At 52.8% G+C, this 27836-nt stretch overlaps 1 protein-coding gene and 1 non-coding gene across 2 annotated transcripts in view; one reads left to right on the top strand and one right to left on the bottom strand.

The window, feature by feature from the left end:
• Positions 1-319: 319 nt before the first annotated feature.
• Positions 320-27836, bottom strand: part of LRFN2 (leucine rich repeat and fibronectin type III domain containing 2) — a 41626-nt gene continuing 14109 nt past the window's right edge. The window contains exon 2 of the mRNA XM_055574686.1: positions 320-1283. Coding sequence (XP_055430661.1) covers positions 320-1283 — 964 coding nt within the window. The remainder of the gene's footprint in view (positions 1284-27836) is intronic.
• LOC129648061 (U6 spliceosomal RNA) lies at positions 16468-16570 on the top strand. Its single transcript, XR_008712661.1, has one exon. It is a non-coding gene; the product is annotated as a U6 spliceosomal RNA (small nuclear RNA).

Genomic DNA, 27836 nt, shown 5'->3' with positions numbered 1-27836 from the left:
CAATCCAAAGCCGCTTGCTTATAGGCTACATTTGTGATTAGAAGGGCAGGAGCCCTGCCTTTCCAAACACTCAGGGCTCAGTCTGACATGTGAGCGATCGAGTCCGCTTTCCCTGAGCACACCCCGACGGGTGGTGGGGGACGGGCCTGGGAAGGTGTGTGTGGGTGGCGTAGTGGGGAGGGGGGAGGCCGTTGACAGGGAGACAAAATGGTCCCTGGATGTAAACATCACCATGGAAACTCCACAAAGACTTGTGGGTAAAGATGCTTCCCCTTCCCCCACCCTGGTAGGGTGGGAGGGAGGAGGCCCACCCCCAGGCCTACACCGTGCTCTCCATCACCCACTCGGAGCTGCCAAAAGTTCCTCGGGCCCCCACCAGCCCACTCTCCTCGAAGGGCAAGAGCATGCCATTTACAGAGAGGCTGCGCTTTGTCCAGATGTTCGAGACCCTCCGTGGGGGGCTGTAGCCACCGGGGGCGACCCCTCCGGTAGCCGCGGCCGCAAAGTCCCCCATGTCGAAGGAGTGGCTGCGTTTGGCCTTGCCCTCCAGGGGCAAGGGGAGCAGGCTCCTGGCCCTGGCCGCGGGCGGCCCCAGCAGTGGCTCTCGGTCCGAGGGGTGGCCCTTGGCCGACGTCCCAGACCCCCTCCCGCCTGGAGTCCTGGAGTCCAGCAGCTCCTCCTTTCTCTGACTTTTGAGGTCCAAGGAGGCGAAGGCCCCCATGAGGCGGTCAAGGTTGGGCTTGGGGCGGGGGGCAGGGGGTGGGAGCCTCCAGGGGCCCCGTCCCAGCCCCTCCCCGATGCCCAGGGAACTGGAGGAAGAGGAGTCGCTGCCTCGGGCCAGGCTGGCACTGAAGTCCATGAGCTCGTTGCGCACCACCACCTTGGGCGGTCCGGGCACGGGGGCCCCGCTGGGCACGCTGCCCAGAGCGGGCGGCTGGGCCCCGTTGGTCTGGGAGTGCACGTTGGTGACGGCCGCCGCGGGCTTCCCCGCGCCCTCCTGGTTGCAGACCTTGTAGCGCACCATGAGGATGACGATGAAGACCAGCAGCGTGGCCACGATGATGCCGCCGATGACCAGGATCATGGTGCCGCCCAGGATCTGGCTGTGCATGGACTGGCACTGCGGGTAGTCGGCCTTGGTGAAGAACTGGGCGCAGCCCACGATGTTGGTAGCCGTGAGCGTGGTGGCCGTGTCGTCCCACATGGCCAGCACGCACAGGTCGTAGCCAGTCCCGGACACAAGGTTGTTGACCACAAAGGCCTTGTTGGAGGCTGGGATCATCCTGGGAGGTGGAGGGGATAGGTCCAAAGGGGGAGGGATGGTGAGGAGCAGTCAGGTGATGGGGGGACAGGGGCAGAAGTGGAAGAAAGAGAGAGGGTGACAGAGAGGAGACGTGGAGAAGGAGAGAGCCACAGGCACAGAAAGAATGAGGCAGAGAGGGGAGGTGACGGGTGGAGAGACAGGAAAAGGGAGAGAGGGCGTGACAGAGAGGAGGGGGACCCAGGCAGGAGAACAGAGATGGGGGGAAAGGGGGCAGATGTGTCAGAGCCAAATACACAGAGAAAGAGACATCGGCAACCAGGTGCGGAAAACAACCCAGAAGATGTGGAAATAAATCGATGTTGAGTGTGACCAAGAAGGGAATGGAACAGGAGGTAGTTGACGGTGGAAAGCAGTTAAGAGTTGGAGGTTCGGAGACCAAAGGGGAGAGATTCAAGGGAGAGAAGAGAGAGGAGGCATGGGGGAGGGGCGGAGGGGGAGGCAGAGAGATTAAAGATGTGAAGAAGCAGCAATTAAACAAAAGGGACTCCCCACCCCATTCTGCCTTGTCCGCTTCAAACAGCCCCTCAGTCTCTGGGCCATGGGGGTGAGACTCAGGTCAGCCATGCACCCCGCTGTCTGTCCTGGGAGATTCCCCAGCACTGACTGAGCGCCGTTCCGAGCCTGAGCTGTGCTGTCACCGACAAGGTCCTGTCCTCGGGGGCCAAGGCCATCCTCCTCTCCAGACGGCTTTCTCACGTCTCAGGAGGGACAACTTCACTGCTGCACACGGGTTGGGGTGGGTGGGGGGGTCTAGGCAGAAGGAAACTGGAGGCGTGAAGAGGGGTGTTGCTTGGAGGGGAAGGGCAGGGTGCAACGTTGACGACTGGGGGGAACTCTGCTTCCCAGAGGGAGGGGAGGGGTCCTCCATCACTGCCATAGCAGGCCAAGGGCATCCAAAGACCCCCGGGGCAGTATCACTGGTTGGGGAGGCCTCTACGGCTCCCTCCACCTTAAGGGAGGGTCAGAGAGGGCAGCAATCTCCCCACACTGGGGCCGGTCCACCCTAGCCTTAGCCCTTCCAGCATGCCTTCTGGTGGGAGTTCGTAGAAACGACGCCTGTCTCATCCCACATACACTCTTGCAGAAATACTCACCTCGGCCGAAAGGAGCCACATCTCCCTGCAGCCTCCCCCACTGCCCCCCAGACGAACACTCCCAAAGAGCCCGGTGTGCTCCTGTCCCCTGCTACTCCAGCGCCATCTGTGCCCGTCAATGGCTCACACCCAGGCAGCTTAATTGAGACCTCAAACATGAAATCCTGGAGCCTGAAGACTTCCACCTGGGAACTGCGCACGGAGGCTGGGACTGACAGGCAGGTATTGACGTCTTGTCAGTGGGCAGCCCTGGAGGCTCCTGCCTCGCGCCTCACTCTCGGCCCCTCTAGGCTGCTGGGGAAGCCACACGAAGAAATTGAGTCCTCTGCCCCATGCCCACCCCCATCCTATAGCTACAGTGCGTGGGGCAGAAGAGGTGAGTGGAGGAGTTGGGGGCCTGGATCCAGCAAAGGCCCTGCACCCAGCCCCTTAGGTCTATCTGTCCCACCTGTGCGTCATGGCAAGCCTGGGCCCTCAGATCACAGAGGACTGGCCAAGGCTCAGAGAGGTTAAGTGATTTGCCTGAGGTCACCCAGCTGGGACTGCCAGGATGAGGCAGTTGGGGCTTTGACACTAGCTTCTAGATCCACAGTCTGGGCTTATTCCTTTCCACAAATGAGGATGATTTTCCTCATCTCAGTGAAAACCCTGCCCCGGCCTGTTGCAGATCAGCCAGCCCCTTCCATGGAGCAACTCAGCTCACTGAGGCTCACGCTCCTCCACAAACAGAAGCTCGGTTCTGCTGGGCCCGCTGCTGTGCAGAGTCCACTTCCTTCCACCTCAGGGTAGCGATGTGAGCGTCGTGAGTTGGAGCGGCAGGAGCTATGCACACCCAGAATGGTGACAAATAGTAGGGTGTGTGCTTAGTCGCTTCAGTTGTGTCCGACTCTTTGCGACCCTATGGACTATAGCTTGCCAGGCTCCTCTGACCATAGGGTTTCTCCAGGCAAGAATACTGGAGTGGGTTGCCATGCCCTCCTCCAGGGGATCTTTGTAACCCAGGGTTGAACCCGTGTCTCTCAGTCTCACGCACTGGCAGGCAGGTGCTTTACCACTAGCGCCCCTGGGAAGCCGGACGACAGTAGAGCAAATGCTTCAAGGCAAGTGTGTTCAGGCTGTGCTTTAGGCACCCTATGTCTATCAACTCGCTTAGCCCTACAGTGACTCTCTGAAGCAGCTACTGTCGTGGTCTTTTTTCTGCAGAGGTGTTAGGCAAACGTAACATGGCCAAGTCAGTATTCAAACCCAGGCAGTCCAGCTCCTGTCCACTCTGACCCACCTCACTCAGCCACCTCTCTGGGTCATGAGCAATAAATGAACATATCCCTTTAGGGCGGGGATGGGTTGGCTGGTTTATTGAACCCCTGGTATGTGACAAGGGTTTTCACACTCAATATTGTGTTTAAACCTCACCACAATCCCAGGACACAGGAGAGGGACTCTGAGCCTAGAAATCATCTCAGTATTTAGCTGTCTTATCCTGGAAGCAGACCCAGCTATTACTACTACTACTACGAAGAGTAGCCAACACTGAGGGCTTCCTCTGTGCCAAGATCGTTAAGAGGATTAACTCATTTAACCCAACAATTGTTGGGAGGTCATTATTATTACTGTTTTACATGTAAGAACCTGAGGCACAGAAAGGTTAAGTTGCCTGCCTGAGAGTGCCGAGCTAGTACGTGGCAGAGCTGGGATCCGAACCAGACAGTCTGGCCCCAGAGCCTCCGCTCCTGATCGCTGTGCCTTGCTGCCTCACAGCCATTGCCCTGTCTTCCTGCCCTCCCTGGGGCGACATTGTGTGGACCCTGCCCGGCCTCTCCCCATCCCCCTTGCTTCCCGAGTCAGGGAAGATCATGATGTGATGAAGCTGCAACTGGGCTGCTGTTAAGGGAGGTGTTTCAGGGTGAGGCTGATCCTTAGCAAGCAGCTGGCACCAGGGATGAAGGGTCAGGCTGGGGAAATCCTTGCATTGTAAATGGTCCATCAGAAGCAAGGCCACATAGAAAAGCCTGCTTCCCAGGATTAAGAGCAGAAAAGCAGCTGTTGTTTTCTCTGGGGGGTTGGGGGGTGGGGGTGGTGTGTGTGTGTGTGTGTGTGTGTGTGTGTGTGTGGACTTAACAGGAGAACTAGAACCAGCTGGCTCAAACCTCCTTGGAAGTCAAGCTTTCCTTTGCTGACAATAATAACCAACATTCACCAAGTGCTAACCTTGTGCTGGGCAGTTTACATGTAGTATCTCATTTAGCCTCCTGACAATGATAAGCTATCATTCCCACTTAGGAAAGGAGGAAGCTAAACAGTTTTCACTTTCCCTTGGGGGAATGGAGCTGAGACCAGATTTGTATCTAGGATTCAGAGCCCGGTTCTTAATCACAAGCAAGACTGCTCCCCACTCCAGGCAGCGAAAGGACGGCCTGCATGAGAAAGTCATGTGAATCAGGCACTATTCAAACCCTAGTGACAGAACCAACCTCATCTGCCCATGTGGCCATGTCCACCCCATTTTGTTCCTGACTACTGACTGCCCCCAGGCTAGACCTGGGGAGCCTGGATCCCTCTTTGAGACAGACTGGGACCTGGTGCCCTTCACTGCAGTGCTTGCCCCTGGACAAACGTCTCCTCGAGCAACGGCATACAAAGAAGATTCCCTTCTCCAGGGGATCTTCCTGACCCAGGGATTGAACTGGGGTCTCCCACATTGCAGGCAGATTCTTTATCATCTGAGCCACCAGGGAAGCCCAACAAAGAAGCTGTTGCTGCTGCTCCTAAGTCGGTTCAGTCATGTCCGACTCTGTGCGACCCCATAGACGGCAGCCCACCAGGCTCCCCCGTCCCTGGGATTCTCCAGGCAAGAACACTGGAGTGGGTTACCATTTCCTTCTCCAATGCATGAAAGTGAAAAGTGAAAGTGAAGTCGCTCAGTCGTGTCCAACTCTTAGCGACCCCATGGACTGCAGCGCACCAGGCTCCTCCCTCCATGGGATTTTCCAGGCAAGAGTGCTGGAGTGGGTTGCCATTGCCTTCTCTGACAAAGAAGCTACAAGGGACTGAAAGTAACTCGTGCATGCACAGTTGGGGCAAATAACAAGCTACAAAAAGGCCAAAACCCAACTGCCACTTCTGAGATGCTAGAAGCAAAAGCAGGGTCCTGTGCATGATCTCTGCACGCAGCACCAACACAGGGGTGGGCAGACCACCCAAGCCACCCTTTGAGCCTGATCCACCAATCTGTCCCACGCTCGTCCCATTTAAGGGACCAGCTCAACCCCCTCCCCGCCGGGGGGTGAATAAGGGCAACTGTACTTGTTTCTGCTTCCTCGTGCTGCAGCAGGAGCCCCAATAAAGCCCTGCCTGAATTTCTTATCTGACCCTTAGCAATTTCCATTGATTAAAGAGTCCAAGAACCCAGGTTATTAACAACTTCACTCCTACCCACACCCTACTAGCACTCTGGCTGGGAGGCTGTGCCTTCTGAACCTCTCCCACTTTCCATCACCACACTCATGCTTTTGCCTGGGCCTCGCCATGTCTGGTCTGGATGGATGCAATGTTCTCCAAACTGGCCTCCCCGCCTCTGGCTGTGCTTCCTTGAAGTCTGTGCTCAGCACCATCATTTCCAGAGTGCTCCAGCTAAAGCACAACTCTGGACGTGTCCCCTGGCCGCTGAAACAGTCTTCAAGGGCTAACCATGACCTACAAGGGATGTCCAGGGTCCTGAGCTGGGCTCCCAATCCAGACTTCCCATCCCATTCTTGCCCTTCCACTCACACACCCCCATCCTAGCCCATGTTCTTAAAACAACTCAGAATCAGTCAGGCCTTGTGGTGCAGAGGGCACACTCACAGAGCAATGGGATGAGAAAGGACCACTTGTAAAGGGACTCGTTACAAAGACGTGGACAGGGGATGGGGACCACTGAGCACAGGCAGTGACCCAGGGCTAGCCGCAGCCAAGCTGTTTCCAGATTCAGGAAGGAGACTCACGCAGGTCGGCACTACTCGGAGTGTGGCCCATAGGAGGGTGGTCGTTCATGAGCTGTTTGTTCCTGGTCCCTGATCAGACAGCACAGACATTGAGAGTAAGCTTTAAGAATGTTTTACAGCCATTTAGCACTGGTTGTGACACCTGAATGAGTGATCATTTTTTTCTGATCAAGTGTTTCTATGATATTCTTACAAAAGCATTGGTCTGCAAAAAAGAAAGCTGGTCGTTCACCACACATACCTTGAGAAGCACTGGCCTAGGCAGAGCAGGGTGCCTCAGGCTTGGCACTGCTGGCATTTGGGTGATGAGTTTTGGTGGTGGGGCGGTCCTGTGTACTGTATGTGTTTATTAGCAGCATCCCTGGCCTCTGCCCACTGGGTGCCAGTAGCCCCCCTCCCCAGTTATGACAACCAAAGACGTCTCCAGACATTACCATCTGGGGACAGAATCACCGTCTGTTGAGACACATCAGTCTAGAAAACTTGGTTGAGGGACAGAGACAACCAGTGGCAACGGTACAGGGTGAGGACCAGACAGGTACCCCAGCCTCAAGTCTCTTCCCCCTTCCCAGGCTTCTGCTACTGCTCCCCATGACCGAACCCAGCTGAAAGCCAGAGTTCATGGGCGCGCATTGGTCAGCCTTTCAGGGCACACAGCAGTGGGCAGAAGGGGCAAATCGATCTGGAGAGGCAAGAAAAAAAAAAAAAAAAGATGTCTGGCACAACTATTGGGTCATAGCCCTCTTTGTGAAAGACTCATCCTGAAATCCTGATAGATTTCTTTCCATCACATAAACTGGCAACATCTCTTTTAGTAGAAAACATGAATTGCTATTTTAAGTTGCTCCAAAGTGTTAAATTTAATTAAGCTCATACGCTCTAAAGCGCAATTTAAAACTGCCACCCCAAGCGCTTACCCAGGAAAAACAAAACAAGCGTTAAGTGGCTGCTTCTGAGCTGTTTTTCCTCCTTTTTTTTTCCCCCCCTATTAATATTCTTTTGGTATTTGTTCATTCAGTTTAACACTAGCAAATAAATATACAGCTGATTTCTACAGTTGATAGCAGAGGTTTTAGAAGAAATCACACAGGGGCATATTGGTTACTCTCTCATAGTGGTCATCATTCTCATACTGGTTATTCTCTGCCATCTGTCTTCCCTTCATCTGCCCACTCCTGAACGACGAGGAACTACATTTCCCAGACTCCCTTGCCTGCCCCCAAGCTCCTTTGCTTCCCAGGTAGAGTTGGCCAATGGAGGCCCTAGCAGGTAGGAGGAGGGGAGAGCCAGGTATTTCTTCCTCTTTTTCTGCTTCAAGTGGTATCTGCTTGTCAGCTCCTGAGCCTCCTCTGTGATCCCACCTTCAGGGGTTCTAGCTCCTGCCAGATCGACCTGGATCTTAGGCTCTGATCAAACCATCTCCTCCATGTACCTGAAGTCCTGGGGTGGGCTGGGTGGTGGCGGTGGCTTCTGGCTATAGCTAATCTCTGCGATGCTCACCCCTCAGCAATTCCATCACCTGTAACCCCACCCCAGTACCAGATTCCTTCTTAGATCTAGAGTGCTCATTTTTTCCCTTGACTGAATCCTAGGTGACATAAGAACATATACTTTACACGACAAGAAGGAAAAAATTGTTTTTTCCTTGCCTTTCCGGAGAAAACTGTCATTACTTCATGTCAGTAGCATCACATCTTATCTAGTAGAACTCCAACTGAAGGCAGCACTTTGCCGCCTTCTCGGAATCACTCATCACTCCCCAAATCTACCACCTGGCACTTTTGCACAGAGCAGACCCTCATCCTGGAAATCACTTGTGTTTTTCCACCTGGTGACCTCGTCTTTTGAGGCCTGACTCAGCGTCACCTCCGACCCCATCTCTACTCTCTGCTCCCACAGCCCCTCCTGCCTTCCTCCAATAGAGCCCTTCTCCACAGATGCCCGTGTCTCCCTGGAGGACATGGGCTGTGTCTTCATCTTTGCATCTCCTCTGCCAATTCATAGTATCTGGCCTTGAGTCACGGCTGAGTAAATATTTACCCTATGGTTGAGCAGTGAATGAAAGAGCGCTTTGCTAAATGTTAAGGCCTGTACAAATTTGAGGGATTCTTAGTTAAATATAATACGATGGCTGGTGACTCTCAGACACTGGCTGGTCCAAAGGAAATCTTCCTGGAAAGGCATTTTTCTACATCTTTGAAGGGCACCCCTGACAATCTTTATGAACTTGCATGTAGATACGTGTTGGACTGTGTGAGTGCAAGTGAATGTGTGTGTGTCTGTGTGTGTGTGTGAAAAGATGTGTGGAAGACATGTCTGTGTGTCTATCATTTGAGAGTTGACTGCCTGAGTATTTGTGTGTGTGTGTGTGTGTGTGTAAGTGTTCACATACAAATGGTACACAAAGGTTCTGGTTCCATCCAGCGTTGGTTACTGCTATGTCCCTCTTCTACCCAGCTTCCTCAGTGCCCCAGAGACTCCACATGTCCCCCAGTACTTCTGAGGGGACTCCCCACATGACCTCTCCCAGAGACACTTGCAGGCCAAGCCTACTTTTCCCTAACTGCTACCTTTAAAGCTACTGCTAGCTTTACTACCGGAAAATGCCATGGCACCCCACTCCAGTACTCTTGCCTGGAAAATCCCCTGGATGGAGGAGCCTGGTAGGCTGCAGTCCATGGGGTCGCTAAGAGTCGGACACGACTGAGCGACTTCACTTTCACTTTTACTTTTCACTTTCATGCATTGGAGAAGGAAATGGCAACCCGCTCCAGTGTTCTTGCCTGGAGAATCCCAGGGACAGGGGAGCCTGGTGGGCTGCCGTCTATAGGGTCGCACAGAGTCAGACACGACTGAAGCGACTTAGCAGCAGCAGCAGCAGGTTTACTACCACTACTACCATTAAAGCTATACTATTCCTGGAACATCTGGGAATGGGGATGAGAGAGGTTCTTAGAGGCCACCTGAGCCTGGGGGCAAAGCCTGTGAGCGGACCACCGTTGACGACTGGCCCCCTTTCGTGGGCTCACTCCAGACCACACTCCCCAGCCACCTGTGCCCTGGGCGGTGTCCAGGTGGTGAGTTCTGGCAAAGGGGACACAGCAGCAGCAGTGTGTACACCTCTGGGCCAGGCCCGGAAACAGGGGGAGTCCCTGCTCCATTCTCCCTGGACCCTGGGTGCGGTGACCAGCCTCGGCCCACCCGAGGGGTGCTGGAAACCTGCATGTGAGGTCTGCCTCCTGCCAAGTCTGTATGTGAGGAAGGCCTCCTGACAAACCCGGGAGACCACCCTGGACCCCCGGGAGAGAAAAACATCAAACTCCCCCATGCTTGAGCCTTTTGCGTTTGCCTCCATTTGCCCCAGGAGCTGGACTCTCCTAACTAATCCAGCCCCCTGCAGATATGATGAGGTGACCCTGAGGAGTTCATTATGTGTAGGTGTGTGACAGAGAAAAAGAGAGGGGGTGAGTGTGTGTGGGGGGGCAGGTGACTGAAGGGGAATGTGTGTGTTTGTGTAAGAGGAAGCAGTTGGTGCTGGTGTCTACACAAGAAATGCAATTCTTGCCTTCCTGGAGTTGGGAGCAGACACCACATCTTTCACCCCAGCCTCCATCCCCTCAGCTCCCAGCACTTTGAGGTGCTCTCCCTTCCTCCCCCTCCCCCGCCACTCCCCCATCAGCGATGCACCAGCCTCCTGCTGAGCCCCGGCACTAATTTGGAGACCACGTCAAGCTGCCCCCACTCCACTTCGCTGGCTCTGCACCCTCATTACTGGCTCTTCACAGAATCCCCAGCCTGCCAAGCTCCCTGGCCAGCCATGACATCTCAGGGCACATGAAAGGGCCTCATTAAACCAAGGCAAGCAGCCTGGATCCCCAGCCCCTCCCTCTATCTGCCAGTCCCAAAGGGGCCGGTTGGCTTCCCTGCACAGCTGCCAGGAAGGAGAACCATGGGGCTGGGTCTATATGGCATATGATTTATTGAGTACATACTATGCACCCAGAACTTGATAGGCAGGGTCTCTCTGATTCTGCACACTGACTCTGTGAGTAGGAATAATTATCCGCACACTACAGATGAAGAAACTGAGGCTCAGGCAGATCAGTCACCTGCTCAAGTTCACACAGCTGGAAGGCAGCTGAGCCAGCTTTGTAAGCCAGGGCTGCCAGACCACCCAGCATGATCTTCCCTGTACCGTATTATTACCTTGAACTCAACTGGGCAGAATCAGATCAAGGCAGAAGCAAATCTCAGTGTCTAGCTGTTTGACAGCAAGTAAAACACAAAAAACACAAATGTATATTACTACAATGGCAGGTAACATTTATTGAACACTTACTATATGCCAATCAGTGTTCTAAGCACTCTACCTGTATTAACTGATTTAATCCCCACAGCAGCTCTATGAGGGAGGTACTATTACCCCCAGTTTACACAAAAGAAGAACTCAAGGCTCAGAGGAGTTAAGTGATCTGCTCAACAGAGAAAACATTTGTGCTTGGCCGAGACTTGAACCCAGCACTCTCAATCAATGCTCTTGATAACCCTGAAGTACCTCTCGTAATAATGCTCCCCATTTTAGAGATAAGAATTAGCTGAATTGACCTGAAGCCACAGAGCTAATCAGAGACGAGAGTTCCACGAGTGGTAAGCATTGTCCTACTGCTCTGAAAGCTTCGGGAAGGCCTGAAGGAAATGAGGGGGCTGCCTGGTTCTCTGTGGGCAGTTTTCCCATAGAGGGAGCTGCTGCCAATGCAAAGGCCCTGAGGCAGGGACCTTGAGAAGACCGGTTTGGCGAAAACAGAGTGATGGAAAGGGAGAGTGGTGGGAAATGAAATCACCAAATTAGGAGCCAGGAGCTGGGTTCTAGAGGCCTTGTCTGGTGTGCCAGCTCCGAGGATTAGACGAGTGCTGGTATTGAGAAGAATTCTGAGGCTGTGTTCAAACTCAGCAGGACAGACTGCCGTGGGTCTGGAAGGACCTGTCTTTTGTATTTGTCGTTTCTGATCTCGGGATCAGAGAGCAATTAGAGAGAAGGACTGTAATTACCAATATGTATCGCAGAATCCCCTCTTCTGGTCTTGCGCCAGGTGCTGGCCTTCCCTGAATGCAGGGCCCTGAGTGATAACAGGGGCAGGCCCGTGGCTCCTTCTCAGAACAGGATTCCTGTAGAGCCGGCTCGACTCAGTGAGGGCTCCGAGAATCAAGAGCCTCTCATTAGCTTCTGAGAAGGGCCAGGGGCCAGGCTCAGTCACTGCCCCACAGCCCCTGCCCCTCCTGAGAACACGGGGGCTCACTTGGGTGCCTGAGGCACTCTGTCTTATTGGCAATGATTTTGCCCATCAGAAAGTAAAGGAGCCACATTCAACAGGAGTGAGATTCCGAGGCAGAGAACCCCAATATCCATTCCCACAGCCCTGAGGACAGCAGGCGGGGCTGGGGATCAAAACTCCCGGTTACACCGGCCTCAGATGACCTCCCTGGCTACCCACCCCCACCTCTCCTCTACAAATGGCCAGTGCGTCCTGTTAAGGCCCAGGTCAGGTCAAGTCCTTCCTCTGCCCCATGCCCCCAGTGAGGCCTGTCTCACCTGGTCAGGGTCTCTTGTGCCCCACAGGCCCTTTGTGATCTCCTCTCAGCCCTCCCAGTTCCCCTCATCCTACTCAACCCACCCACTCTGCACCAGTCTCCTGGCCTCCCTGCTACCCCTCAGACTTGCCAAGGGTGCTCCTGCCACAGGGCCTTTGCACTGCCTGTTGCCCTTACCTGGATGCTCCTCCTCCAGATGTCCTACACTCCCTGCCTCATCTCCTTCAACTCTACTCCAACGTCACCTCCTCTAACTGCCCTATTTAACACTGCCAGCTTCCCCATCTGTTGCCCCCTGCAAGCCCCTTACTCTGCTCTGTCTTTTCCCACTGCATTTTTATTGCCTGACAGTCACTATCATTTGCTTATTTACTAGGCTTCCTGTTAATTATCTCTCTCTCTCTCTTTCCACTAGAATCTCAGTTCAGGGTTAAGATCAGGGTTTTTTGTCTCCTTTGTTCGCTGATATTTCCTCAGCCTCTCAAACAATACTTGGCACATAGTGGGCCCTCAAAAACATTTTGAATGAAATGAATGTTCTGTATTGGCACTTCCCAATACAGTAGCTGGGCTTCCCAGGCGGCTCCGTTGGTAAAGAATCCACCTGTAATGTAGGAGGGTGGGGAAGATCCCCTGGAGAAGGAAATGGCAACCCACTCTAGTATTCTTGCCTGGAAAATCCTGCGGACAGAGGAGCCTGGAGGGCTACAGTCCACGGAGTCACAAAGAGTCAGACACGACTGAAAGTGAAGTCGCTCAGTCGTGTCCGACCCTGCGACCTGTGGACTGTAGCCCACCAAGCTCCTCCATCCATGGGATTCTCCAGGCAAGAGTACTAGAGTGGGTTACTGAGTGACTAACAAATAAAATAAATAAAACGCAGTAGCTATACGTGGCCGTTCAGTTCCTCCGTCACACTAGGCATATTTCAAGGGCTCAACGGTCACAAGTGGCCAGTGGCCGCTACACTGGACAGTGCAGCTGGGAAGCAGCCCACCGTCACAGAGTTCTACTCACCAAGGCTCTATGCCCCTCTCCAGCAGGTGGTAGGAGTCCTGCCATCTCCCACGTGAGCCCCGGCACCCCCAAAGAGGTGGGCCAGGCCGGGGAGTGTTGTCAGGCTCACAGACACCCTCCAAACAAGGACAATTGATCTTGTAGGCTTCAATCCAGGCCTCCGAGTGCTCTGTCTTCCTAGGCCTTCTCTCCGTGACTCTGGAGAGTTTCAGCCTTTCTTTTCAGCCCTTCCAGCTTCCCTTGGCTCCTGGGCCTTCTAGGTTCACTGGGGTCTCTCTGGGGCTCCCCCAGGCCTGACTCAAGCTTGTCACCCCTCCCCCACAGTGCTCTGCCTCTCACTCAGCCTGTGGTCCAGCCCCTTTCCAAGCAGCCTCCCTTTACCCACGGTCCACAGGCTGGGCCAGCCCCAGGCCAAACCAGAAAGGCTTTGGCCCCTCTGGTCCCCTATTGCTATAGCACATTCCTGCATTCCCACTTTTCATTTACTAGCTATCCTTAGACTTCTGCTGTATCTCTATTAAGAAAAGTCCCTGATGAATCCAGTCACCATTATGACTGTCTCCCTTCTCAGGAATAGACACCTTTAGAAAGAGAGGTGGTAGAGGGCAGTGGTGATCCTGGAGATAGATGGATGCTGGGTTCAAACACTGCTTCTGCCCCTTCGTAGCTGAAATCACTTACTGGTGGTGGGAGGCCGGGCAAATTCTTTACCTTTTGGGGCCTATTTTCCTAGAAATATCCTATTTCTGTAAAATGAGGCATTTATAATCTCCCCTCTATGGGGATGTTATAAAGTTTAAATGAGTCATGATTCATGGGGAACCTGGATCAGTGTCTGGCGCACAGTAAGAGCCACTGGAGAGTTTGTTATATAAAGGACTGGGTGATGCTGAGCTAAAAGTAACATTTATCTCTGACAGTGGAAATCCAAGCCTCAAGGGTTCGTGGCTGGCAAATCTCTTGCAAGCATCTCATGGGAGATGTGGGAGGTGCCTGGATCCTGGCTGGGCCAACAGGAGCCCTCGTGGCTTCAACAGCATGTCCCCCCGCCCCCATCCCATCCCCCATGCTCCTGCTGCATGTGACTCCAAAAGTCTTTTTCAGATGATACCTGGTGACAGTGTTCGTTCAGCCCTGGCTGAGTGATTGCGGAGATTACTGGAAAATAAACCAAAGGGAGCCAAGTCCCAGCAAGCTGCCTCTTCACCCACCTCCCCAGGGTCAGGACTTACCTGATGACAGGTGAGGATCTGACCTGGGGAGGCCCTGCCTTTGCTCCATGACCCGGCACTTGCAACAGACCCAGCTACCTGGCAAGGGTTTGGGAAACCACCAGCCTCTGTGTTCGGCTGAGACCACAGTGTCAGGGCAGGAATTCCTCCCTGTTCCACGGCATCCCTTCATCAAGAGGGTAAAGCCGAGAGGTCAGCGTGTGAGTCTGGGGCTGGACCCCCAGAGTTCCAAGCCCAGTGCCATTGCTCACTGGCTCTGTGACCTTGGGCAAACCACTTAACCTCTTTGTAGAGGGGGACAGACAACAGAGCCTCCCTCACTGGCTTGCTATGAGGATGAAGTGAGCCAATGCCTGCAATTGAAACTGTCCCTGGTCCATCACGAGCTTAGAGGATGCTACCGATTCTGACCGAGGGGGGTCATCTGGTCCCAATGAGGCCAGAGAAGAATCCGCAGCATGAGGTTAGATTAAATACTAGCTGGGGAGGCAGGCGCACAGCCCTACTTCAGGCATGCTGGCCGAGCTCTGGTGGTGGGACTCTGCACTGGCCCAGCCAGCCCTCCAGCCCGGCCTATCTCTGCTTGACCCGCCACGATGCTGCAGCTCCTTCTAGGCCTCCCTCTGCCACCTCCACTCTCAGATCACAGGAAGGGTGGGCCGAGGGGGCCATCGGCACCTCTGGCTGTTGGCCCTCCACTCACACACTTCCACGGACACACCAGACAGCCCCACCTCCAGCTTCACGCAACTCTGAGCAGCTCAGAATTCCTGCTCTCACTGCTGAGGTCTGACAGTTGCCGCTTGGTCCCACCAGTCGCAACTCAACCCCATGGGGACACCCACAGGACAAGGCGTTTCTTTCTTGAACATATGTTGGCGCTTCCCAAACTGTGCAGCAGCTCTCTCACCCCACCTTGCGTTTCCACTTCTCCGGAATGAACATTTCCATCCCTCCCCACCATCTCCTTGGGACTTGCTCTCCAGCTTGCACCCCAGCTGCTTCCCTCTGATCACATGCCCATCTGTCTTTGGCCCTCCTCTCTGCATGTATGAGTGTCGGGGGTGGGTTTTAACTCTTAGAAAAGCATCAATTTCCCTCAAGTAGACCCTACTTTTCCTGAGGCCCCCCACCCTAAGACACCACTCCGTTCGGGAAGCCACATCGCAACCACAGCTCACCCTGAGCAGGCGGTTAATGGAAATGCCCTGAGATTACCCACGTTTAAGCCATACTGCTCCCATCCTGCTCCCTGAAGTCACGTCTCCACCACTGTCGGCTGAGCCCACCCAGGCAAGGCCCCCTACCCACACCAGGCCTCTCTCTCTCTGTATATCCTTCTCTCTCTGTCTCTCCTCATCCACGTTTCTATGGATATGGGACTTTTCTCTGCATTTAACTGTCCTTGGCTTCCAGCCCCTGAGGATTGGGTCAGCACAATACAAAATGCAAAGCGCTAGTCACTCTGTCGTGTCTGACTCTTTGCGACCTCATGGACTGCAGCCCACAGGCTCCTCTGTCCACAGAATTCTCCAGGCAAGAATACTGGAGCAGGTAGCCATTCCCTTCTCCAGGGGATTTTCCCTGACCCAGGAATTGAACCTGGGTCTCCTGCATCACAGGTAGATTCCTTATCGTCTGAGTCACCAGGTCGGCACATCGCAGGGAAAAAAACTGTGGTCTTTGGAACCTGGCAGAAACCTCTCTTTGAAGGCTGGTTCTGCCCCCGACTGACGGTGTAACTCGGGATCTTTTTCCCTCTCTCTGAACCTCAGTTTGCTCACATGAGAAATGGGGAGAGCAGTACCAACCTCCTGCAGTGAGTGTGAGACATGATGTATGCTGGGGAAAACATGACTGCCCCTCCTCTCCTTTCCAGGGCCACTCGGTACCCCAACGACAATGACGACGGCAATGATCATTGCCATTTATCTCCTCAAGGAGCTGAGAAAAACTTGCTCAATAACAATTCATCACTTACAGAAGAAACACAGAAGGTGTCAGACCAATTATATCTTGTTGTAAACACAGGAGTGAACAAAATGAAGATTCCCCACCAGCCACCTCCAAACGCACTAGAACAGCCAGCAGATGCCAAGTCAGTGCCACCCAGGGATATACCCGATCAGACAACCCTGCCCAGCCAGCAGATCTGTGATTTCCCAGGGGCACCGCCCAGAGGCAAAGTCACCTGTGGCGCCAACTCCTTAAAAATGTCACGCCGGCGCTTACTTAAGCTACAAATATACTTGAATCAGAATGATGCAGAAGAGATTAGGATGATCCTTGCACAAGGATGACATGCAAATTCATGAAGCATTCCGCATTTCTATGAAATGTTGACACATGTTACAGCTTGGGTGAATCTTGAGGACATAATGCTGAGTGAAACAAGCCAGACACAAAACACAAATGTCGCGTGTCTCCCCTTACAGGAGGTACCTAGAGTGGTCAAATTCATAGACTGACAGTAGAAAAATGTTTGCTAGGGGCTGCGGGAGGAGGGAATGGGGAGTTAGCATCAGATGGGCACAGAGTTTCAGTTTAGGATGATGGAAAAGTGAAGATGGATGATGGTGATGGTTCTACAGCAGCGCAAATATACTTAAGGTTCTTGCACTACAGACTTAAAAATGGTTACAATGGTACATTTTATGCTATGTATATTTTAGCACAGTAACAAAGTGGCCAAAAAAGACGCTTGTTGCCTTTTACCCCCATTGTAATCCCCTCCCTCTATCAGATCAGAAGCTTCTTGAAGAAGGGAACTGTATCACTCTCTAGGTAAGTCTGTGCTAGGGTGAAAAAAGCTTATTGACCATGCAATGTAGGTAAGTCGCTTCACATCTCTAAGTCTCCCTCAGTTTTCTTGCCTACAACATGGGTTAATAGCATGGATCCTATAGTCTCTTTGTGAAACTTAAACACAATAGTATTTGTTAAGTACTGAGTACAGTGCTCAAGATATGTTTGTGCAATAAAAAGCAGCCATCAGTAGAAATTAACACATTTTAAATTAATGTTTCAACAAATTTTTTTTAAAAAATAGCAGTAATCAGTATTACCTTTAGCAACTTAGCAATAAATGTTTCTCTGTGCTGTTTCTTAGAGGTCTCAAGAGTTTACTGGGGAAAAAAAGCAGTCATGATGATACTTGGATTTGGTGCCTGAAGATCGAGTTCAAACCCTGGCCCTGGCAGCTACTAGCTGAGTGAGACTAGGAGATTGTTGGGAAAACCTACCAAGCTCCTGTCTGCACGCGGTAAAGTGCTTGCAAAGGTGAGGTGTCATTTTTTTTTTTTTATGAGGACCCTCAACAGCTCTGCATGAATGAGGAACTGAGAAACTGACAGGTGCTCCAAGTTACGTGCCTGAGGCTGTACCCCACGACCGAGGGGGCTGCTCGACTTCCGGCTCACTGAGCTGCAGGGCCATCGTACTTGCCGCCTTACCCCACGGAGAGATGTCCTTTCAGCTGGTGGTCTCGTGGAGCCCGCTCGGCACTTCTCCAGCCTGCACTTCTGCTGATCCTGCCCCGGACATCTCTGCCTCTAACAAGCAGGCTGACCAGGAAGGGATGACTCAGTGTAGGGAGAAAACCTCTGTGGGCAATGGGGAGGCCACTCTGTCCAGTGGATGGAGAAGCGGAACTGTCCACACCCACCAAATATTCTCCAGTCCAGCTGGAGGGACAAGGCTCTAACCCTGGCTCTCTCATGAACTTGCTGTGTGACCTTGGGCAAGTCACCTTCCTTCTCTGTGCTCCAGTGTCCAATTCTGACATCTAGAACTCCACAAGAATATTACCGGGAGAGGGGTGATGGGAGTGAGGGAGAGGCAGGAGGAGGGAAGGCCAGGCACAGTCATCAAAGGGCTGTGGGAGTTCGGGCACCGGGTCCCCAATTCTGAATGGGATTTGACACCAGAGTGACCTGGGCTCTGGGCTTCAGTCCTGACTCACATCTTACTGGCTGCATAATCTTTACCCCAGTGCTTAACTTCCCAGAGCTTAGTCGTCTTGATTGTAAAAGCAGTCTGCAAAGCTAATCTGCAGAGTCGTATGAGAATTAAATTAAGGAAGGCGCTGACATGCAATATATAGTCAATAGATCATGTACGTATCTAGTGAATGCTTACTTTATCACCTATCCGTCTATCATCTGTTTATCTATCATATCTATCTGTCTTCTACCTATCACCTATCTGACTATCATCATAGTGTTGTCATAGAGAACATGAACACCATCCAAGCCACCCACCTCCCAGTAGGACCTCTTGCAGTGGCAAAGGTGAACTGCCTGGGGACATTGGTGGGGTGTCTGGGGGTTGTTGCCCCTGTACTAAGTGGGAAGATCAACTTCACTGTGGGACTTCCTCATGAGTTGGGAGTTTTCAGGTGAGGCTGGCCTGGGCCTAGCCATGCATCCTCATGGTTTTAACTGGGAACAACTTAAAGCGGTATTTGTATCCTCCCCTCCCTCACCCCCTCCCCCAGCCTGGGGGCAGCAGCTCCTGTGGGGACAATGAGCCTCCAAATGTGCTTCAGGGTCCCAGGAGGACAGCCCGCCCTCGGTCTCTGATCTCAGCAGGGAAGTAATCCTGTGAGCACAGCACACAGTTCTGGAGCTTCCTGGGAGTCTCTCCAGCGCTGTTTATTGGGGGTGCACAGGTCCGAGGCCCCAGGCTCACTTTCTCCCTCTCCTGGTTGGGCCAGGGAGGGGCCCTGCTGCGGCTGCAGCGGGGGCTAGGCTGGTGAGCTGCCTGCTACTCTCCCAGCCACACAGGTGGGATGGAGGGTGAAGCCCGGCAGGGGAGCTGCGTGTGTGTCCACTGACTGGTGTGCAGGTGTGTGGGTGTGTTGTGTGTGCATGTCTACTGGCTAGGGTTGAAGCCTCATTAGTGCGTGAGGAGATGAGAGTGCTGGCTTGAGGCTGTCAGTGAACATGAGCATTTCGATGAGGCGAGCATTTGAACAAGCCAGAACGTGGAGAAAACATGCTCCAAGCACCTGCAAGGCTCCACGTGGTCTGGCTCCACGACCTCCCTGCCCAGTCTCCCGAACCCTGCCCCTCCCTGTCTCCCTCTACGGCAGCCACCCTGGCTCCCGCTACTCCCCAGACATGCTCCACCCTGAGGCCTCACCCGGGCTGTTCCCTCTGCCTGAAATGCCCTTCCTGCAGACCCCTGCTTGACTCACCTCCTTCAAGTCGTTGCCACACTTCACCTTCTCAGGGAGGCCCGCCCAGCCCCACTATTTAATATTGCCATCTGCCCACACCCCTCCCCAGCCCCGTGCCCCTTACCCTGCTCTGCGGATGGATTCTTCTGGGCCGAGCACTGACTGCTCCCCGCACGTCTATAATCTGCCCATTTATCCTGCTTGTTGCCGGTTCCCCATGAGGCTGAGGATCTCCGGGTGTTCTGTTCGCTGACTGCATCCAGAGCACCCAGAACAGTAACATTTATTTTATGGCGTATTTGCCTCCAGTTCCTCATCTGTACCATGAGGACCATAACAGAAGCTATCCACTTTGAAGAGCTGTTGGGCAAGGGAAATGAATGAATTACCTAAAAGCACCGATAACTGTGCTTGGCACAGAGCTCAGGCTGGCTATTATCACTACACTCCGTCACAGCCTGGGAGATGGAACCGAGTGAGTGATCCACGCGAGGCTGAAGGTGCTTAATGCACACTTATCGCCTCACTCCCCCTCTACCCCTTGAAAATTCCCAGGAAGGAAAATTCCCTGACATCCTCCAGTCATGGAACCCATAGTTTTGGACCCCTTTTGGGTTAGGAACCTAATTATCAGTAAATTTACTATCTGTTTGGGGTTTTTCTGGTTGTCATTGTTTGTTTGTTTGTTTTAATCAAGGGAAGAAGCGAGCCAGACTCCAGCCCACCCCACCCCAGGCTGCACGGCTCTGGGGCCCTACCGGTATTTAATAGCATGTGACCGGCAAGCGCGTCCTCTGATGGGCGTGAGAGCAGCCTGGACCACACAGCACCTGAGCCCCGGAGGCAGGTGCCCAGATTCATCTCCCAGCTCTGCAGCCCCCACTAGGCTGGATGGCCTGGGGCAAGCCCCATCCCCAATCTGAGTCGCCACTCTTCCCTGGTGAGAGGCTGTGATTAGACTTTTGCTAAAGTCTTCCCAGACTCATCTGTTCATCTGACTTTCACGGGGCATCTATCTGTCGTGTGCCACTGCTGCTGGGGGTACAGCCATGAGCAGGAGACACAAGTCTCCACCCCGTGGAGCTGACACTCCGGGCAGGGAGAAGGCAGACAGTAAGTGAGGAACACAACTGGTAAATCACATAATATGTTAGAAAGTGGAGTGTGCTATGGGAAAAAGAAAAAGCATAGCAGGTTAAAAGAAGGTGAAAGGGCTGGGGGCTGGTAAGGAGGGCAGACTCAGCTCCATGTGGGCTGGTCAGGGGTATTTAGAGGTGACATTTGAGGCAAGGGATATCTTACACTCCAGAAGCCTATGAATCGCAGGGGTCTTGGCACCGCTCTATTCCGTTAGGGGTCCCCTGGAGTCCCCATCTCTTCTTTTCCGTCCTTCTCTGAGTATACTGAGCCCCAGCTCACCCAGTGGGTGATGATGGGGCCAGAAGACAGATCAGCCAAGTCCCCAGCGGTGGTGAGTGATTTAGCACCGTCTTTATTCACACTCCGATATTTCACGGCTCCCGTGGCTCTGACGGAATAAATATGACCTTTTATTCTTCACTTTGCTTAAGACTCAAGGTCAACAGCCCAGCTGTGATCTATCGGCTGCTCCCTCCACTGCCTTCTGTGAGCCAGGGAGCCCCAGGGCTGTCAGAGACTCATGGTGCCCCCTCCCCGCCCCACAACCCCCTGCCCCTTGGCGCTGGGCCTGGGCCTTGCTTGGCCGAGGAGGCAGCAGCCATGGTTGCTCCGGGGGATGACGGCTCACGGAGGGCAGAGACTGAGCCATAAATCTCCCTCCTCTCCCCGGAGCACCCCCATCACCAGGGCTGAACTCATGACCCAGGTTTCATTTCAGCCCTGGGAGGAGGCAGCCGTGTTCAAAGGGCAAGTCACACATTAGAACGCCCAGGGTACGGCCATCGTTTTTTTTTTTTTTTTCAGCATAAAGGAGTAAAAAGCCTGTCTGCCTCAGATGGAACCCTCCAGGCCCTTCAGGCAGCCGAGGCCTCTTGCTCTCAAAGAAGCCTGGCTTTGCTCGCCAGACACCACCAGGACTGCCTGGAAGTTCTTCCCTGTGTCTTAACTGAGACCCCTCCCTGAAGCACTCCCCTATCCTGCCTCTCCTCTATGTGTGCATGGTTTGGGGGGGGATGGTCTGGTCTGGTTCAGATTCCTCCTGTTTCCTCCTGGTGCTTCTGAGTGACCTGGGTTTGCTAATAGACCAGGTGGCTGGGAAGGAGCGGCTACACTGTCTGGAAAGGAAATGTGGTCACCGACCTCTATTTTGAACACACCACCTGTGACCCCGAGACACTTGCCTTGCTCCTCTCCATCCTAACTCATGTCCTGGGAAGGAAAGGAAGGGTCAGGAGCTCTCTGGAGCACAGCCAACCTAGACTTGAATTCTGGTTCTGCCACTTTCAAGCTGGGAGACCTTAGGCAGCTTACTTACCCTCTCTGATCCCAGAGATTCCTACCCCGTTAAGCGGTCTTAGGCGTAACAGCTGCCTCCCAGGGGTGGTGCACATGCTTGGTGCCCCGAGAAGCACACAGCAAGCACTCAGATGCTAAGTACGTATTATCAAGGCCTCGAGGTGTAGGCTCCGGAGTCAAATCCCAGGTGAGACACCTTGACCTCTTCGGATCTCAGTTTTCTCATCAGGATCATAACAGCACCTTCTTCATTGGGATGTTGCAAGAATTAAATGAGTTAATGAATGAACTTAGATGAGTACCTGGCATGTAACCATTTCTCAGAAAGGTAGGTTCTCACTCTCATTGTCATGGCTGGAGAAGAGACCGCCCACAACCACTCAGTACTTTTGACCTAACCCCCATCAACTGCCTTTGTGACTTATAATTCCACTGACCACTGACCTGAGCAACCAGGGCTCTCTTGGTGGCTCAGATGGTAGAGAATCCGCCTACAGTACAGGAGACACGGGTTCAATCCGTGGGTCAGGAAGATCCCCTGGAGAAGGGAATGGCAATCCACTCCAGTATTCTTGCCTGGAGAATTCCATGGACAGAGGAGCCTGGCTGGCTACAGTCCACGGGGTTGCAGAGTTGGACATGACTGAGTGACCAAGCACACACGTATGACCTTCAACCAAGTGCATACAAGGACTTGCAACATAAAAACATGTAAAACAAGATGAGTAAATTTTTAAAATGTTTTATGGCAGATCAAAAGTCATTAAGAAGGCTTGAACTGGAGGACGCCAGGATGTTTGTTGTGATGTCCAAACACTGACCTCACTTATAATGCCCACATACCAACCAGGTGGCCACACATCCCTGGGGCCACTTCAGACTGGGAAGAACCCAGGGAGGAGGGGGTGTGGGGGCTTCAGAACATGTGAGGGGAGTGGCTTTGTAGGGCTACCTTGTCTGTGTGGGAGTTGGATCAGAGGAGACCAGGGGGCCTGAGGCTGCCTTCAGATGTGGGGGACTTCAGATGCAGTCCACTCTGTTCTGGTCAGGCTGCATCCAGTTGCTGGATCCCACACATGCAGGAGGGCATGACCTGACACGCATCTGAAGCAAGGGACACAGCCCAGGTCCCTCCTTGCTCCAGGGACAAACACGGCAGTCCTTTACCGGCAGTGCCGCCCACATTTCTTCCCTGATTGAGCTCCTACTTGACCTTCTGGGTCACCTCGTCCAGGAAGCCTTCTCTGACCTCCCCAGCATCTGCTCTTGTCAAGCCTCACACAGCTTATCATAGCTATGGTATCTGAATCAGACTATACAAGTACACAGTCCTTTAATGCCTCCCTCCCTGGGAAATATGAGCTGCAGAAGGGTGAGGGTGTCCTGTTCCCAGTTGTCTTCCCCACGAGTGGCCCAGACCTGGCATCATAAGCAGCAGATGAAAACCTCTAGGATGACTAAAAGTGAAAGGCAGAAGTGGAAGGCAGCAGGGAGGGAGGATCTTGAATTTGAAAAAACAAATAGTACTAGGTGAGCCAGGAGAATTATCTGCAAAAATTAAATATTGTGGAAGAAGAATGAGTTTTATGCCTGATGAGGATGAAGACAGAATCTAAGGCTAGGTGGTAGAGAGAGGTAAAGTTTGGGGCCTGTAAGGGAAAAAAAAAAAAAAAAACCTCTCAACTTAAAGGCACCCAGCGGTGGTCTGGGCTCTTCAATAAAAAGGAGGGCAGGTTCTTGTGTCTGGAAGTTATCCCTCATGTGGGGCCAATCAGCATTCCAAGAAGGTGGTAGGGGTGGGGATGATGGGTAGGAAGGGTGGTGGGCATTGTAAGGACTGGTGAAGAAATGAGAAGGTGGGCCTGGATGACCTTGAACTGTCCCCTTTTCACTCTGGACTTTTCTCAGTCTATGGGAGTAGCAAGAACTATGCCCATTTTAAAGAGTCACAAAAGAGTTTTAAAGAATGAACAACCGAATTAGTCCCAAGACCTTGACTTCCCCCCCCTCCCTGAATGCTCTCAAGCCCTTAGCAATAAGTCCACACAAGGCAACTGGGCTTTGAGGTTTCCTAACGATGCCTTCCTGACTCTCCCTGCCACCTCCTGCTAGAGCCTCCACTGCGGCCTCTGTCATGTCTGTATCCACTGTCTGTCAGGCCCAGAGGAAACCGCCTGAGTGAGTATCTCCCATGACAGATGGAAAGAAACACATCTCTAATGGTGGAATGTCAACCTCCTGATCTTACATGAAGGCAGTATTTCTGGGTGGGATTCTATTCCTAGGCCCCCTCTAGGAAAGATGAGGGACAATGGGGGGACTCCTTTCCTGACCTCAGGAGGGCAGGCTCCACCCACTCACTTTTGCTGCAGGACTGAAGCTTCTTTCCAGCATCCCTGCCAGAAGGAAAGGACTGCGGAGCACCAGCCTAGCCGACCTGGGAATTTTCAAAGCCTCCCTGTTCCACACAGACTTTTCTTTGATCGACAATCAAAGCTTGAGGGGAAAGCAGCCTTTGGAAGCAGCCCTTGGCAATGGCTCACACGCAGTGGCATTCTGACGGGTGGTAAAAATATCTCTCTGGTGTTCAGTGCCGGCTGTTACCACCATCGCAGTTTCCAAGATCCTGTCTCCATGCCCAGGGCCTCAGCAGCCTCCCCACCTGTCCACACACACACACATACACACACACACACACACACCCCAGAACCCGAACACAGGTCATCCAGCCCCTGACCACCGGCCACCCTCAAACCCACAAGGGCCGCCCCAATCATTGCAGCCAGGCACCAGCAAAAATGCTTTTAAGAGCCACTAGAGAGGGAGATTTAGTCTCAGAAATACTGCAGCACATGCCTAATGAGCTAATTAAACAGGAACATAAATAATTACTCCCCTATCAGAGTGAGAGGACTTGGGGGGAGAGGGCGGGGTGCTGACTGGAGGAGCTGGGAGAGTGATGGGTGAGCTGTGATGCTCTGGAGGGGGAGATGGGAAACTCCTCTCTCCGCAGTGGCTGTGGGCTGGGCCTCGGGGAGGTTCCCGGGCCAGGCAGACGCAGCTCCAAGGATTCTGCCAGAAAAATCATCACAAGATGCCATTTTGTTCCCTTCCTGAGTATTTCCTGCTCATTCATATGCCCACACCCTGACCTCCCTCCCACTATTATAACAAGCCCAGGAGGGGAAACTTCAGTGGAAGGGATCCTCCTCCCATTTTATGGATATGGGCATTCTGGAGCAGGAGGGTCTCAGGACATAGCTAAGACTCCAACAACCAGGGTGTACCTGGTCTCCCTGCTTCCGCCCCTGCCCCCTGTGGTCTCCAGATTCTGTAGTCAGCCAGAATTGTCTTTCTTAATCACATCATGCCACTCGCCTGTGCTCATCCCCGCCATGACTCCCATCTCATCCCACATAAAGTCCAAGGCCTCACCATGGCCTGCGAGGCCCTACCTGATCCAGCCACATCCAATTCTATGACCTCACTCACTGTCACTCTCCCTCCAGATGCAGTGGAGTCTGGCTGCGTCTCCCAGCAGGACAAGGACATCCTACCCCAGGGCCTTTGTTGTTGCTGTTTCCTCACTGCCTGCTCTTTCTCTCACTCCATTCCGGTCTCTGCTCCAATATCACTCTTTAGGAAGGCCATCTCTGGCCACCCATATAAAACAGCGCTCCCCAGTGCATCCTTACACTACTTATTTCTTTTCCTAGCACACATTTAACATTTTTCATCCCTCTCCTCCATAAGAACGTAAGCTCCTTGTAGACCAAGGCTTTGCGTTTTTTGTTCTAACCCTATGGTCTTGAGTAGATTCTACCCCAAAGCCAGCACTCAACAAGTATTTACTGGTTGAATAAATAAAAAACCTAGATACCAAGAGTCAAAGTGCAGTTTGTGCCTAGACCATCCAGTTCCAAATCCGGAGTTCTTCCGTCACAGGTCGTTTCTCCCCTCAGAGCTTGACCCTGGCTCCCCACGGCCAAAAGGAGAAAGCCTGAAGTCAGGACAGCTACAAAGTCTAGCTCTACCACCTCCAAGCTGGGAGATCTTGTAAGTCACGATGCCTTCCTATCCTTCAGAGTCTTCATCTGTCAAATGGCTTAAAGTACCACGTAAGAGAATGAAGTACACGGCACATCTTTAGAATGGTACCTGGAACGTAGTTCAGTTCAGTCGCTCAGTCGTGTCTGACTCTTTGCAACCCCATGAATCACAGCACGGAATGTAGTTAAGGCTCAGTAAATACAGCTACTGTGTGTGACACTCCAGGCCACCCACAGTCTACTCTCTTCCATTCTCTCCGAACAAACCTCCTATTGTTTCCATAGACCAGAGGGTATCCAAAAGTGGCCCCGGATGAACAGCATCAGCATCACTGGGAGAATATGTTAGAATTGTAGATTCTCAGACCCCACTCCAGATCGAATGGGTCAGAAACCCAGGAGGGTAGGGCCCTGCAGCGCTGTGCTAACAGTGCTGTTTGTTAGGTGCTTCTGACGTGTGCTCAAGTTTGAGACCCACTGCACTAGAGACAGCGTTTCCACCAAATAAGCCAGGTGTGGTAGACTGAGCTGTTGGACCTATTCCTTCACTTCTCTTTAATTGGGCTTTCTCGGTTGTTCAGTGGTAAAGAATCCTCCTGCAATGCAGGAGATGCAGGTCTGATCCCTGGGTCAGGAAGATCCCCTGGATAAAGGAAATGGCAACCCACTCCAGTATTCTTGCCTGGAGAATCCCATGGACAGAGGAGCCTGGTGGGTTATAGTCCATGGGGTCGCAAAACAGTCAGATATGAATGAACAACTAAATACCAATAAAATGAAATCTCCACAGTCTTGCCATGGCCTGACGGTGGGTGATGTGCATGCCCTGCCCCTTGACTGGGCTTGGCCTTGTAACTTGCTTTGCCCCATGGGATTTAGCCGATGTAATGCCAGCGGAGGCTTGATGTTTGCTTCTTCACCTGCCCTCTTCATTTCTGCTATCACCATGAGAAAAACATACTCTGGATGACCACTGCCCCTGTACCTGGGCTCCAGAATAAAATACATGGAGAAGATTTAAACCAGACTTGGAGCCTGGAGCCCAGCCCAGCTGAGACCCAGTGAATTCCAACCAACTTGCACACCCACAAGGAAGAAGATTCAAGAAGCTGTAAGCTACTGAGATGTTGGGCTTGTTTGTCACGCAGCATTACCACTACGGCAGCACTGACTAATACACCAGGGTTTTCAGGGCTCCTTGACCGGGCCTGATCATTCCTGCTTTGGCCTCTTTCTTATTGCTTCCACCTAAAACAGCTAACTCCTCCGCTCTTCCTTCCAAATCCCACCTACTCCCCAGGACACAGCTTATAGCCCACTCCACCTACTTCCAGAAGCTCTGCCCACCCAGCCACAGAATACACCCCTCCCCACCCAGGCTTGTGGATGCACTTCCATTAGCTCATGAAAAAGCTCGAGTAGATCAACTTCACCAAGCAATTCATTTACATTTTCACCTTTTAGGTGGTCAATTACTAAATTGCACAGCCCCCTAACTTAGTATCATCACTAATGAATTACCTGGTTAGAAAGTTAAGTGTTTAATAGTTCTGTGTGACGTTTAATCTCTGAACAGGTACCTTCTTGACAAGGCAGTGGAAGTTGAGCTCCCACATCTGGACCCTTACTCCTCCCCCCACAGCATCAGCACTGCAGCCGCAGCACAAGTGGGAGGCCATCTCTGGAGCCCACCCCCGCTAGAAACAGCTCTCCTTTGTAAATAGTTAATGAGCTTATTCATCCGCGTTGCACGTCTCCATGGCCCCGCTCTCACCCTGGGCTGGCACATCACAGTCTGTGGTTCTGTGTGATCCTGCTCGCTCACCACCCCCACCACCTCTGAGGCTCTGAAGATGATGGGCGTTAATTTGACTTCACGTCTGGAGCCCTTCTGTCACCCACAGGGTGCCCACTCTCATCACACACGCACTTG

Source organism: Bubalus kerabau, chromosome 3, assembly GCF_029407905.1.
Source record: "Bubalus kerabau isolate K-KA32 ecotype Philippines breed swamp buffalo chromosome 3, PCC_UOA_SB_1v2, whole genome shotgun sequence".
NCBI lineage: Eukaryota > Metazoa > Chordata > Mammalia > Artiodactyla > Bovidae > Bubalus > Bubalus kerabau.
Note: the sequence above shows the minus strand (reverse complement) of the source record. Positions and strands in the feature narration are given on the sequence as shown.